Consider the following 12,962-nt stretch of genomic DNA (forward strand, 5'->3'; position numbering starts at 1 on the left):
CCACCAGAAATCAACAGTTAAATCCAAAAGCCAACCTACAGATAAAAAGTCAGTTCTTCTTAGTTTGCAAAACATAGTCATTTGGGTAATTAAGATATAATCTGGTTTCTTCACAGGCTCCAAGATGCAATAATTAATATATTGTTATAGGGGAACTTAAATCGCTGAATAGGAGGATTTGTGGGTTATGATCCACGCTGCCAGTTGAGCGCCCCCAGTAGGGCAGTAGGGTACTCGGAGCCGGGCCCTTCGGTTCTCAAGGGGGATGTCACGGTGGCTGACCCGGTCCGTGGCCCTAGGGGCGTCCATTAATAAATGGGGGGATAGGTCTTTAAAGGGATAAATGTTCGTGACGTGGTATTCGGTCAGGGTGACCGACGCTGCTTAGGGGTCCGCTGGGGTGATGTTATGGCAGCTAGATGGTATACCTTCCCACAGGTGAAGTATGTCCCCAGGGCTTCCAGAAGTGTAGATGATGGATGGGTGCAGTATGTGTTTTATGCAGTAAAACCTTTTTACTGAAGGTTCAGCATCCACAGTCCAGAGCACCAGATCACAGGGCAGGCAGAGTCCGGCCGGTCTGAAGGCAAATCCAGAGTCCCCTTATCCAGGTGGAAATCAGTAGCCTTCCTCTAGCGCCTGAGTGTTGCAGTACCTTACTGCTGAGCTTCTCGGTAAGGTCCTCACAACTGTTGTAGATGTTCTAGATGTTATGTCTCTTTCTCTCTGTCACCCTGATGGTAAGGATAGGACAAACCCGTATGACTGATGGCCTGAGGCTTTTTACAGGGACACTATCACATCCCGGCCCCCACAAGTTGCCACCGTGCCTCCTGGGTGTAGGGTCGGGCAACTAATATGGAACTAGCTGTCCTGCCAGTCTCTGGAGCCAGGCTTGGAGACGATGACTCCCTCGGTGTTCTGGCTACCGGCTTCTGCACCTCAGAAGGAGGCAGCCTTTGCAGGGCAGAACTCCTTCTGGTTTCCTCTCCTTTTGCTATGACTTCATTTCTCACTCTCAGCAACGCAATTCACTTCAATGTCTCTTTCTTTGGATGCTGCTGCATTGGTAAGCAGGCGCAGCTCCGTGGCCCTCTGTCTAGGCCTCTGACAGGATCCCACCCCTGTCAGGGACCCTCCTGTCTGCAGCTGCTAGATGTTCCTTCTTTCCCCACTGGCTGCCTGACAGGTGCTGCCTGGGTCAAGCCCAGTCAGCTTCTGACCCACTTCCTATCCAGACCACCAGTTTTACCTAATTGTGAGGAGTGCCCTACTAAATAGGAGCATGGCTCCCCCTGGTGGACTGGAGTGTGAAGTGTGGTGTATGGTTTGTGATACCTGGTAAAGTGATCTCCTTTATTGCCTTCAGACGTAATATCACTCCCCCTGGTGGAAGAATGACATTACTGCAACGACCAGGACCCTGGGGAGCTGTATCAGCTCATCCAAAACACACAAAATATACAATTGAACAGTGGTTTATTCTACGCATTTCGAGTGCTTATGACTCCTTCTTCACCAGGTGGTATTTTCCTGAAGGAGTCATATGCACTCCAAAACGCGTGGAATAAACCACTGTTCAATTGTACATTTTGTCTGTTTTGGATGAGCTGGCAGCGTGGATCATAACCCACAAATCGTCCTATTCAGAGATTTAGCTACGGTCGCGTGTCGACCGGTGGATCTGCGGCAGCCGGCACTATATGCTAATGAATCTTTTACATCAGGTGAGCAGTTACATTACTAACAAATCTTCTCTTACATTGTGAGATAAGACACTATCTGCGCTTTTTCTTTCCTACAAGGTATATTACTATAGGGGAACTTAGATATATGATAGTAGAATAGAGGGAATAGGACTTCCCTAAATACTGTAAACGCTCCCAATATTTAGATGCGGTATCACAGGGTCACCACTAATAGAGGTAGATATGTAGGAAAAAAGTGCTTAGTGCGGAAAATAGTAATTCATAAAAAGTTATTTAGATTAATAATGAAAACTATATATAACACTGTTACGTGTTACGGGACCACTCAGCACTCAGAATATGTTGAGTTATATGTATGTATAATAGGTTCCATGTGAGATGCATCAGTCCACAGGCTGCGCCCCTGGGCAGAGGGGACACAATATTCCCCTTCTGACCTCCCCCACCTTTGTAATTCCCACAGTAAATATCGGCAGGCTCCGGCCACCTGCGGCTATTGTAATGTATGTCTGGCCTGCCGCTTTTCTATTGGCCTGCCCGCTGTATCTGTGTGATATATTCTGTGTGCTGTACATAAAGGGTGTTCTTAGACTGGAAATACGTGGAGAAGCAGTGATCTTTTATATGCGCCCATGTAACCAAGCAATTCCAGCCAGCGTCCTTCATTCAGACTCCAGCCAAAGCAGAGTGGACCTCCTGAAACACGGGGTGGTACTGAAAGAGGTACCCCAGCTTGGTAGACCCCGTTACAAACACTATATGCAAGAATCCAATAAAGTGCAATAATAAGAATTAAAAAAATGACTGCAAAGTGCAAAAGGTTTGCTAGATATAATATGCTGCAAACTATGGCCTAGATAACGGTTTCCCTCATAAGCATATAATGCATGGGCCCTTCCTGATGAGTACACATAAGAGACTGTGGTTGCTAAAGATGATTCTAGTGATGTATTAATGCACTGATGGTAGATCTGCTGCTGTATTCATGTACCTGATGGTAGTTCTGGAGACGTATTCATGTACTGATGGTAGTTCTGGTGCTGTAATTATGTGCTGATGGCGCTTCTGGTGATGTATTCATGTACTGATGGTTGCTCTGGTGACCTATTCATGTACTGATGGTGGTTCTGGTGCTGTAATCATGTGCTGATGGCGCTTCTGGTGATGTATTCATGTACTGATGGTGGCTCTGGTGACCTATTCATGTACTGATGGTGATTCTGGTGCTGTAATTATGTGCTGATGATGCTTCAGGTGATGTATTCATGTACTGATGCTGCTTAAGGTGATTTATGCATGTACTTATGGAGCTTTTGCTAATGTACTCCTGTACTGATGGTGGTTCTGATGATATATTAATGTACTGATGGTGGTTCTGGTGCTGTTTTCATGTACTGATGCTGCTTCTGCTGCTGCATTTATGTACTGATAGCGGTGCAGATGATTTATTCATGTACTGATAGTGGTTCTCGTGATGTAGTCATATCCTGATGGCTGTTCTTGCTATGTATTAATATACAGATGATGGTTTTGCTGTTGTGTTCATGTAGTGATGTTTCTGGTTCTGCATTTCTGTACTGTTAGTGGGTCTGGGGATGTATTCATGTATCGATGTGGGCTCTAATGATTTACCTCGGGATAGCTGGGGCTTCTGGGGTTGTATTCATGTACTAATGGTGGTTGTGGTAATGTAATCATGTACTAAATTGTTAATTCTGGTGTAATATTCATGCACTGATGGTAGTTCTGTATTCATGTACTGATGACGGTTCCGGTGCTGTTTTCCTGTATTGATGGGGGTTCTGGTAATGCATTCATGTACTCATGGTGGTTCTGGTGTTGTATTCATGTACTATTGGAGGTTCTGGTGCTGGATTCATGTACTGATGATGGTTCTGGTGAAATATTAATGCACTAGTGGTGGTTCTGGTGTTGTATTTATGTACTGACGGTGGATCCGGAGCAATATTCATGTAATGATGGTGGTTCTGGTGATGTATTTATTTACTGATAGTGGTTCTAGTAATGTACTAATGTACAACAGATGGCGTATTCATGATGATGGTGATTCTGCTGCTATGTTAATGTACTAATAGTAATTATGGTGATTCATTTATGTACTGATTCTGGTTCTGGCAATGTATTCATGTATTGATGGTTCTGGTGTTGTATTCATGCACTAATGGGGGTTCTGGTGGTGTATCACATACTGATGTTGGTTCTGGTGAAGTATTCATGAATTGATGTTCTGGTGATGCATTGATTTAGTAATAGTGGTTCTAGTGCTGTATTCCTGTACTAATAGTGGTTCTATACACATGTGGTATAGAACTATTTTACCAGTACTATATGGCACTTTTATATGGAGTCTATTACACACATGCTGTATAGAACCATTATACGAACACTATATGGGACTTTTATTTGGTATCATCAGTAGCACCGCATTGAGCATTATACACTCCCGCCATATACCTGTGTGGAGAATATCGCCCTCTTCATGATGGTCAGATCGTCGCGGTCCAGGATCTTGCTCATGTCGGGTATTTCGCCCCTGATTAGAGAGGTAGTATAAGATAGTACGTAACACCCCGACGGGACACTCATCAGCTGGAGTTGGTGGCTCGTACCTCAGCAGCGCTTCATACAGCTTCTTCCCAAACTTCTCCTTTATGGTGTGAGCGGTGTCCCTGAAACCAACACACGGCTTATACTACGAAATAACGTACCACCCCCAACCCCGGGCCGCCGAGCAGAGACGGACTCACCACAGCTGCTTCCTCACCGCCTGACCCTTCAGCGTCTCCACATTGAAGTTATTCGTCTTAGTCGGCATAATGAAGAAGACCACGACCGTGACATCACTGCGGTGCACCTGAGCCGAGAGGAGGGTGACAATGGACAGGTGGTAGTAACCCACGCCGGGGGAGTAATCATGGGAAATGCCCATACCACAGGACTACTGCCGACAACCCGCCTGTACGAGGGCGGATAGGTTGTCAGCCCCGCCCCCTAATGTTCTCACGACGCAGTGACCATTATAAGACCCTCGTACCCGGAGCAGGAAGTTCAGTCTGGACAGAGACTCCAGGAAAATGTCGGCTCCTTTATTGGAATATTCGTAGCGTCCAGCAATGAAGAAGAACAGCGTCTTCTCCAGACTGAAGTCCAGGTGTCTGCGGGGAGACACGAAGGGTTAAAGGGAAGAAAAATCCACAACCACCATAGATCACACAGGAGAGATCCATCCGGAGAGATCCACCCAGGGCTCACGAATGCTCCTCTACACTGGAAACAAATGTGCTAAAACCTCAGCTGTGACAAGTAACCGATCAAAAGAGGAATGTCCACTTTCACTGACAGCAAGCAGACATCATTACAGAGAAGGAGTGACCGCAGCTCTGGGGGTGACTGGAGGATAAAACATGATGTAACAGCTGAATAGTGAGTGCAGCTCTGGAGGTGACTGGAGGATAAGACATTGTGTACTCGCGGGCAGGGTCCTCTCTCCTCCTGTATCCTCACCCATCCCTTGTAGATTGTGAACCTCGCAGGCAGGGTCCTCTCTCCTCCTGTATCGTCACCCATCCCTTGTAGATTGTGAGCCCTCGCGGGCAGGGTCCTCACTCCTCCTGTATCCTCACCCATCCCTTGTAGATTGTGAGCCCTCGTGGGCAGGGTCCTCTCTCCTCCTGTATCCTCACCCATCCCTTGTAGATTGTGAACCTCGCGGGCAGGGTCCTCTCTCCTCCTGTATAGTCACCCATCCCTTGTAGATTGTGAGCCCTCGTGGGCAGGGTCCTCTCTCCTCCTGTATCCTCACCCATCCCTTGTAGATTGTGAACCTCGCGGGCAGGGTCCTCTCTCCTCCTGTATCCTCACCCATCCCTTGTAGATTGTGAGCCCTCGCGGGCAGGGTCCTCTCTCCTCCTGTGTCCTCACCCATCCCTTGTAGATTGTGAGCCCTCGCGGGCAGGGTCCTCTCTCCTCCTGTATCGTCACCCATCCCTTGTAGATTGTGAGCCCTCACAGGCAGGGTCCTCTCCTCCTGTATCCTCACCCATCCCTTGTAGATTGTGAGCCCTCACAGGCAGGGTCCTCTCTCCTCCTGTATCCTCACCCATCCCTTGTAGATTGTGAGCCCTCACAGGCAGGGTCCTCTCCTCCTGTATTCTCACCCATCCCTTCTAGATTGTGAGCCCTCGCGGGCAGGGTCCTCTCTCCTCCTGTATTCTCACCCATCCTGTTATGAAAGGCAATTCAGTATCACAATGGACATGGAGGTCAGAGCACATACAGTGATCTGACAATAACCCAAAATAATAGAACGAGCTCTGAGACGTGGGAACTCTGCAGACCGCAATCCCTGATCCTCTCCAACACAACTAGAGGCAGCCGTGGATTGCGCCTAACGCTCCCTATGCAACTCGGCACAGCCTGAGAAACTAACTAGCCTGAAGATAGAAAAAATAAGCCTACCTTGCCTCAGAGAAATACCCCAAAGGAAAAGGCAGCCCCCCACATATAATGACTGTGAGTAAGATGAAAAGACAAACGTAGGGATGAAATAGATTCAGCAAAGTGAGGCCCGATATTCTAGACAGAACGAGGATAGGAAAGATAACTTTGCGGTCTACACAAAACCCTAAAGAAAACCACGCAAAGGGGCAAAAAGACCCTCCGTACCGAACTAACGGCACGGAGGTACACCCTTTGCGTCCCAGAGCTTCCAGCAAAACAAATAGACAAGCTGGACAGAAAAAATAGCAACAAATAGCAAAGAAGCACTTAGCTATGCAGAGCAGCAGGCCACAGGAATGATCCAGAGAAACACAAGTCCAACACTGGAACATTGACAGGAAGCATGAATCAAAGCATTAGGTGGGGTTAAGTAGAGAAGCACCTAACGACCTCACCAGATCACCTGAGGGAGGAAACTCAGAAGCAGCAGTACCAGTTTCCTCCACAAACGGAAGCTCCCAGAGAGAATCAGCCGAAGTACCACTTGTGACCACAGGAGGGAGCTCTGCCACAGAATTCACAACACCATCCCTTCTAGATTGTGAGCCCTCGCGGGCAGGGTCCTCTCTCCTCCTGTATCCTCACCCATCCCTTGTAGATTGTGAGCCCTCACAGGCAGGGTCCTCTCCTCCTGTATCCTCACCCATCCCTTGTAGATTGTGAGCCCTCGCGGGCAGGGTCCTCTCTCCTACTGTATCCTCTCCCATCCCTTGTAGATTGTGAGCCCTCGCGGGCAGGGTCCTCTCTCCTCCTGTATCCTCACCCATCCCTTGTAGATTGTGTGCCCTCGCGGGCAGGGTCCTCTCTCCTCCTGTATCCTCACCCATCCCTTGTAGATTGTGAGCCCTCGCGGGCAGGGTCCTCTCTCCTACTGTATCCTCTCCCATCCCTTGTAGATTGTGAGCCCTCGCGGGCAGGGTCCTCTCTCCTCCTGTATCCTCACCCATCCCTTGTAGATTGTGAGCCCTCGCGGGCAGGGTCCTCTCTCCAGTTATGACTTGTAGTGTCTAAGATTATTGTACTTGTTTTTATTATGTATACCCCTCCTCACATGTAAAGCGCCATGGAATAAATGGCGCTATAATAAATAATAATAATAACAGCAGAATAGTGAGTGCAGCTCTGGGGGTGACTGGAGCACAGCTGACTGTTCCATTCGGACCCCATACCCGTAGAAGTGTCCACGGATGAACTCCTGGATCCGGGCCTTGTACAGGGAGTGCAGGTTCTGGAATTCGTGCGTGGCGGAGAACTTCTTGATGTTGAGGCCGTTGGGGGTGATGACATCTGTGGGTGCAGAGCAGGCGGACATTGCTGCTGGCGGACATTGCTGCTGGCAGACATTGCTGCAGGCGCACATTGCTGCTGGCGCACGTTGCTGCTGGCGCACGTTGCTGCTGGCGGACATTGCTGCTGGCGGACATTGCTGCTGGCGCACATTGCTGCGGGCGAACATTGCTGCTGGCGGACATTGCTGCTGGCAGACATTGCTGCTGGCAGACATTGCTGCTGGCGCACGTAGCTGCTGGCGGACATTGCTGCTGGCGCACATTGCTGCTGGCGGACATTGCTGCTGGCGCACATTGCTTCTGGCGGATATTGCTGCTGGCGAACATTGCTGCTGGCGCACATTGCTGCTGGCGGACATTGCTGCAGGCGGACATTGCTGCAGGCGGACATTGCTGCTGGCGAACATTGCTGCTGGCGGACATTGCTGCTGGCGGACATTGCTGCTGGCGGACATTGCTGCAGGCGGACATTGCTGCAGGCGGACATTGCTGCTGGCGTACATTGCTGCTGGCGGACATTGCTGCTGGCGCACATTGCTGCTGGCGGACATTGCTGCTGGCGAACATTGCTGCTGGCGGACATTGCTGCTGGCGGACATTGCTGCTGGAGGACATTGCTGCTGGCGCACATTGCTGCTGGCGGACATTGCTGCTGGCGCACATTGCTGCTGGCGAACATTGCTGCTGGCGGACATTGCTGCTGGCAGACATTGCTGCTGGCGAACATTGCTGCTGGCGAACATTGCTGCTGGCGGACATTGCTGCTGGCGGACATTGCTGCTGGCGGACATTGCTGCTGGCGAACATTGCTGCTGCTGGCGGACATTGCTGCTGGCGCACATTGCGGCTGGCGAACATTGCGGCTGGCGGACATTGCTGCTGGCGGACATTGCTGCTGGCGCACATTGCTGCTGGCGGACATTGCTGCTGGCGCATGCTGCTGCTGGCGGACATTGCGGCTGGCGGACATTGCTGCTGGCGAACATTGCTGCTGGCGCACATTGCTGCTGGCGAACATTGCTGCTGGCGAACATTGCTGCTGGCGCATGCTGCTGCTGGCGGACATTGCTGCTGGCGCATGTTGCTGCTGGCGAACATTGCTGCTGCTGGCGAACATTGCTGCTGGCGGACATTGCTGCTGGCGCACATTGCTGCTGGCGAACATTGCTGCTGGCGAACATTGCTGCTGGGGGACATTGCTGCTGGCGCACATTGCTGCTGGCGGACATTGCTGCTGGCGCATGCTGCTGCTGGCGGACATTGCGGCTGGCGGACATTGCTGCTGGCGAACATTGCTGCTGGCGAACATTGCTGCTGGCGAACATTGCTGCTGGTGCATGCTGCTGCTGGCGAACATTGCTGCTGCTGGCGGACATTGCTGCTGGCTAACATTGCTGCTGGCGAACATTGCTGCTGGCGCATGTTGCTGCTGGCGGACATTGCTGCTGGCGCATGTTGCTGCTGGCGGACATTGCGGCTGGCGGACATTGCTGCTGGCGGACATTGCTGCTGGCGCATGCTGCTGCTGGCGAACATTGCTGCTGCTGGCGAACATTGCTGCTGCTGGCGAACATTGCTGCTGGCGGACATTGCTGCTGGCGGACATTGCTGCTGGCGAACATTGCTGCTGCTGGCGAACATTGCTGCTGCTGGCGAACATTGCTGCTGGCGGACATTGCTGCTGGCGGACATTGCTGCTGGCGGACATTGCTGCTGGCGCATGCTGCTGCTGGCGAACATTGCTGCTGCTGGCGGACATTGCTGCTGGCGGACATTGCTGCTGGCAGTGGGTGGCGCTTTGCCGTGTCACCCCCTCGCTCGCCGCCCGTTACCTGCTTTCCTCTTCAGCATGTGCTCGGCCTCGATGCCGGTGATCTGGGACACGGTGGTGAAGACGTGGGCGCAGTGTGCGGCGGCGCGCTCCATGCAGTATCGGTGGTAGATCTGTCGCTCTCCGGCTTCTTTATCGATATCAAACTAAGAGACAGAAAATGAGGCGCGAGGCAGCAGAGACTCCGACTGTCAATCACCCCGGGCTCGGGGCCGCAGCTCTCGGTTTTCTCCGCGCCGCTGACATTTGCGCTGCAGTGAGTCGCGCGCGGCTCGGATGCTCCGCTCTGCAGCCATTAGTCAGGTGACTTTCTGACAGACGGTAACATTTCTATGTTATCCGACTCCTAACGAGAGACGTCCGCAGCCGAGGAAAGGTCAGCGAGGCCCAAAGGCCATGGAGGAGGCGAGCGCTGCGGCCGGAGCTGCCCCGCCACCTGCGAAGGTCAGACGCGTCATCCCCGTACAGCCGCGCTCCGCCACACTGAGGGCAGAGCACCTAACCTTTACAGGCTGAGATCCTACAAAGGCAGCCCCTTGCCTCCGATCCTGCTCATCACCCCCGCATCCGATCCCCCACATCGTCCCCTGCCTCCGATCCCGCTCATCGCCCCCGCCTCCGATCCCCCACATCGTCCCCCGCCTCCGATCCCGCTCATCGCCTCCCACATCCGATCCCTCACATCGTCCCCCGCCTCCGATCCCGCTCATCGCCCCCACCTCCGATCCCGCTCATCGCCCCCGCCTCCGATCCTCCACATCGTCCCCCGTCTCCGATCCCACTCATCACCCTGCATCTGATCGCAATCATCGCCCACCGCATCCGGTCCCCCACATCATCCACCTCCTCCGATCCCGCTCATCGCCACCGCCTCCGATCCCCCACATCGTCCCCCGCCTCCGATCCCACTCATCACCCTGCATCCGATCCCACCCCTGCCTCCGTTCCCGCTCATCGCCCCCCGCATCCGATCCCACTCATCTTCACCCGCATCCGATCGCGCTCATCGCTCCCTGCATCCAATCCCGCTCATCGCCCCCCATGTCCAATCCCACTCATTGCCCCCCACAACCAATCCCGCTCATCCCCCCCGCATCCGATCCCACTCATCTCCCCCCGCATCCGATCCCGCTCATCACCCCCGCTTCCGATCCCACTCATATTCCCCCGCAACCAATCCCGCTCATCGCCCCCCGCATCCAATCCCGCTCATCGCACCCCGAATCCAATCGCGCTCATCACCCCCCGCATCCAATCGCGCTCATCGCCCCGCATCCGATCCCACTCATCGTCCTCCGCATCCAATCCCGCTCATCGCCCCCCGCATCCGATCCCGCTCATCGCCCCTGCATCCGATCCCGCTCATCGCCCCCCACAACCAATCCCGCTCATCACCCCCCGCATCCGATCCCGCTCATCGCCCCCCGCATCCGATCCCGCTCATCGCCCCCGCATCCAATCCCGCTCATCGCCCCCCGCATCCGATCCCGCTCATCGCCCCCCTGCATCCGATCCCGCTCATCGCCCCCCACAACCAATCCCGCTCATCGCCCCCTGCATCCGATCCCGCTCATCGCCCCCCGCATCCGATCCCGCTCATCGCCCCCCACAACCAATCCCGCTCATCGCCTCCTGCATCCGATCCCGCTCATCGCCCCCTGCATCCGATCCCGCTCATCGCCCCCTGCATCCGATCCCACTCATATTCCCCCGCAACCAATCCCGCTCATCGCCCCCCGCATCCGATCCCGCTCATCGCCCCCCGCATCCGATCCCGCTCATCGTCCCCCGCATCCGATCCCGCTCATCACCTCCCATGTCCAATCCAACTCATCACCCCCCGCATCCGATCCCACTCATCGCCCCCCGCATCCGATCCCGCTCATCACCCCCGCTTCCGATCCCACTCATATTCCCCTGCAACCAATCCCGCTCATCGCCCCCCGCATCCAAATCCCGCTCATCGCCCCCCACGTCTGATCCCTCTCATCGCCCCCCACGTCCGATCCCACTCATCGCCCCCCGCGTCCGATCCCACTCATTGCCCCCCGCGTCCGATCCCACTCATTGCCCCCCGCGTCCGATCCCACTCATTGCCCCCCGCGTCCGATCCCACTCATTGCCCCCCGCGTCCGATCCCACTCATTGCCCCCCGCGTCCGATCCCACTCATTGCCCCCCGCGTCCGATCCCACTCATTGCCCCCCGCGTCCGATCCCACTCATTGCCCCCCGCGTCCGATCCCACTCATTGCCCCCCGCGTCCGATCCCACTCATCACCGCCCGCCTCCGATCCCACTCATTGCCCCCCGCGTCCGATCCCACTCATCACCCCCATGTCTGATCCCACTCATTGCCTCTCGCATCCGATCCCTTTCATTACCCCCCGAGTCCGATCCTATGCATAGCTGGTCTGTGGTGACCCCCGTCTGAGATGAGTGGCTGCATTTGCCTTGGGTCTGTGAGGACCCCATTAGCCATCTGTCTGAGCATGCTCCGTACAGGCCCTGACACTCTGCTGCTCTCTGTTAGCTCTCAGGTTGCGCACCGAGGCCGCATCGCGGGGGCCGGAGCTGTGTCTCCCAGCATCGCCCCCTCACCTGGTCCAGTCTGTTGTAGAAGTCCACGTTGGCGGCGCACAGGTATCGCCCCAGCAGGGTGGCGTGGGTGGTGAAGATTGTAGCCACGGGCAGCTTGTGGAATCGGCATAGGATGAGCCCAGCGCCGGCCTGCCACTCGTGGAAGTGAGCGATGACGTTCGGCCGGTCCTGGAGCTGCTCGGTCAGCTGTAAGAAACAGCGCAGACGTGACCCTGGAGTGGTGGTACAGGGATGGTGGGGGTGGGGTACTGGGATGGTGGTGGTGATGGTACTGGGATGGTGGGGGTAGTGGATGGTGGGGGTGGTGGTACAATGATGGTGGTGGTACTGGAATATTGGAGGTGGTGGTACTGGTATGGTGGTGGTAGTGGATGGTGGGGGGGTGGTACAATGATGGTGGTGGTACTGGAATATTGGAGGTGGTGGTACTGGTATGGTGGGGGTAGTGGATGGTGGGGGTGGTGGTACAATGATGGTGGTGGTACTGGAATATTGGAGGTGGTGGTACTGGTATGGTGGTGGTAGTGGATGGTGGGGGGGTGGTACAATGATGGTGATGGTACTTGCATATTGGAGGTGGCGGTACTGGGATAGTGGGAGTACTGGGATGTTGGTGGTACTGGGATGTTGAGAGTGGGGGTACTGGGATGGTGGTGGTACTTGGCTATTGGAGGTGGTGGTACTGGGATGGCGGGAGTACTGGGATGTTGGTGGTACTGGGATGGTGAGAGTGGGGGTACTGGGATGGTGGTGGTACTTGGATATTGGAGGTGGTGATACTGGGATGGTGGTGGTACTTGGCTATTGGAGGTGGTGGTACTGGGATGGCGGGAGTACTGGGATGTTGGTGGTACTGGGATGGTGAGAGTGGGGGTACTGGGATGGTGGTGGTACTTGGATATTGGAGGTGGTGGTACTGGGATGGTGGTGGTACTTGGATATTGGAGGTGGTGGTACTGGGATGGTGGGAGTACTGGGATGTTGGTGGTACTGGGACATTGGAGGTGGTAGCA

General features: G+C 54.1%; 1 protein-coding gene across 2 annotated transcripts in view; it reads right to left on the bottom strand.

Annotated features, from left to right (window-relative positions):
* The window catches only part of GYS2 (glycogen synthase 2), a 123,757-nt gene that overhangs the window by 84,910 nt on the left and 25,885 nt on the right, over window positions 1–12,962 (bottom strand). For both annotated transcript variants that reach the window (XM_069762777.1, XM_069762778.1), the window contains exons 4-10: window positions 11,950–12,135; window positions 9,352–9,496; window positions 7,400–7,517; window positions 4,765–4,885; window positions 4,478–4,584; window positions 4,340–4,399; window positions 4,185–4,263 (exon numbers count right to left, since the gene is read on the bottom strand). In XM_069762777.1, the coding sequence (XP_069618878.1) occupies window positions 4,185–4,263; window positions 4,340–4,399; window positions 4,478–4,584; window positions 4,765–4,885; window positions 7,400–7,517; window positions 9,352–9,496; window positions 11,950–12,135 (816 nt within the window). The remainder of the gene's footprint in view (window positions 1–4,184; window positions 4,264–4,339; window positions 4,400–4,477; window positions 4,585–4,764; window positions 4,886–7,399; window positions 7,518–9,351; window positions 9,497–11,949; window positions 12,136–12,962) is intronic.

Source organism: Ranitomeya imitator, chromosome 4, assembly GCF_032444005.1.
Source record: "Ranitomeya imitator isolate aRanImi1 chromosome 4, aRanImi1.pri, whole genome shotgun sequence".
Lineage (NCBI taxonomy): Eukaryota > Metazoa > Chordata > Amphibia > Anura > Dendrobatidae > Ranitomeya > Ranitomeya imitator.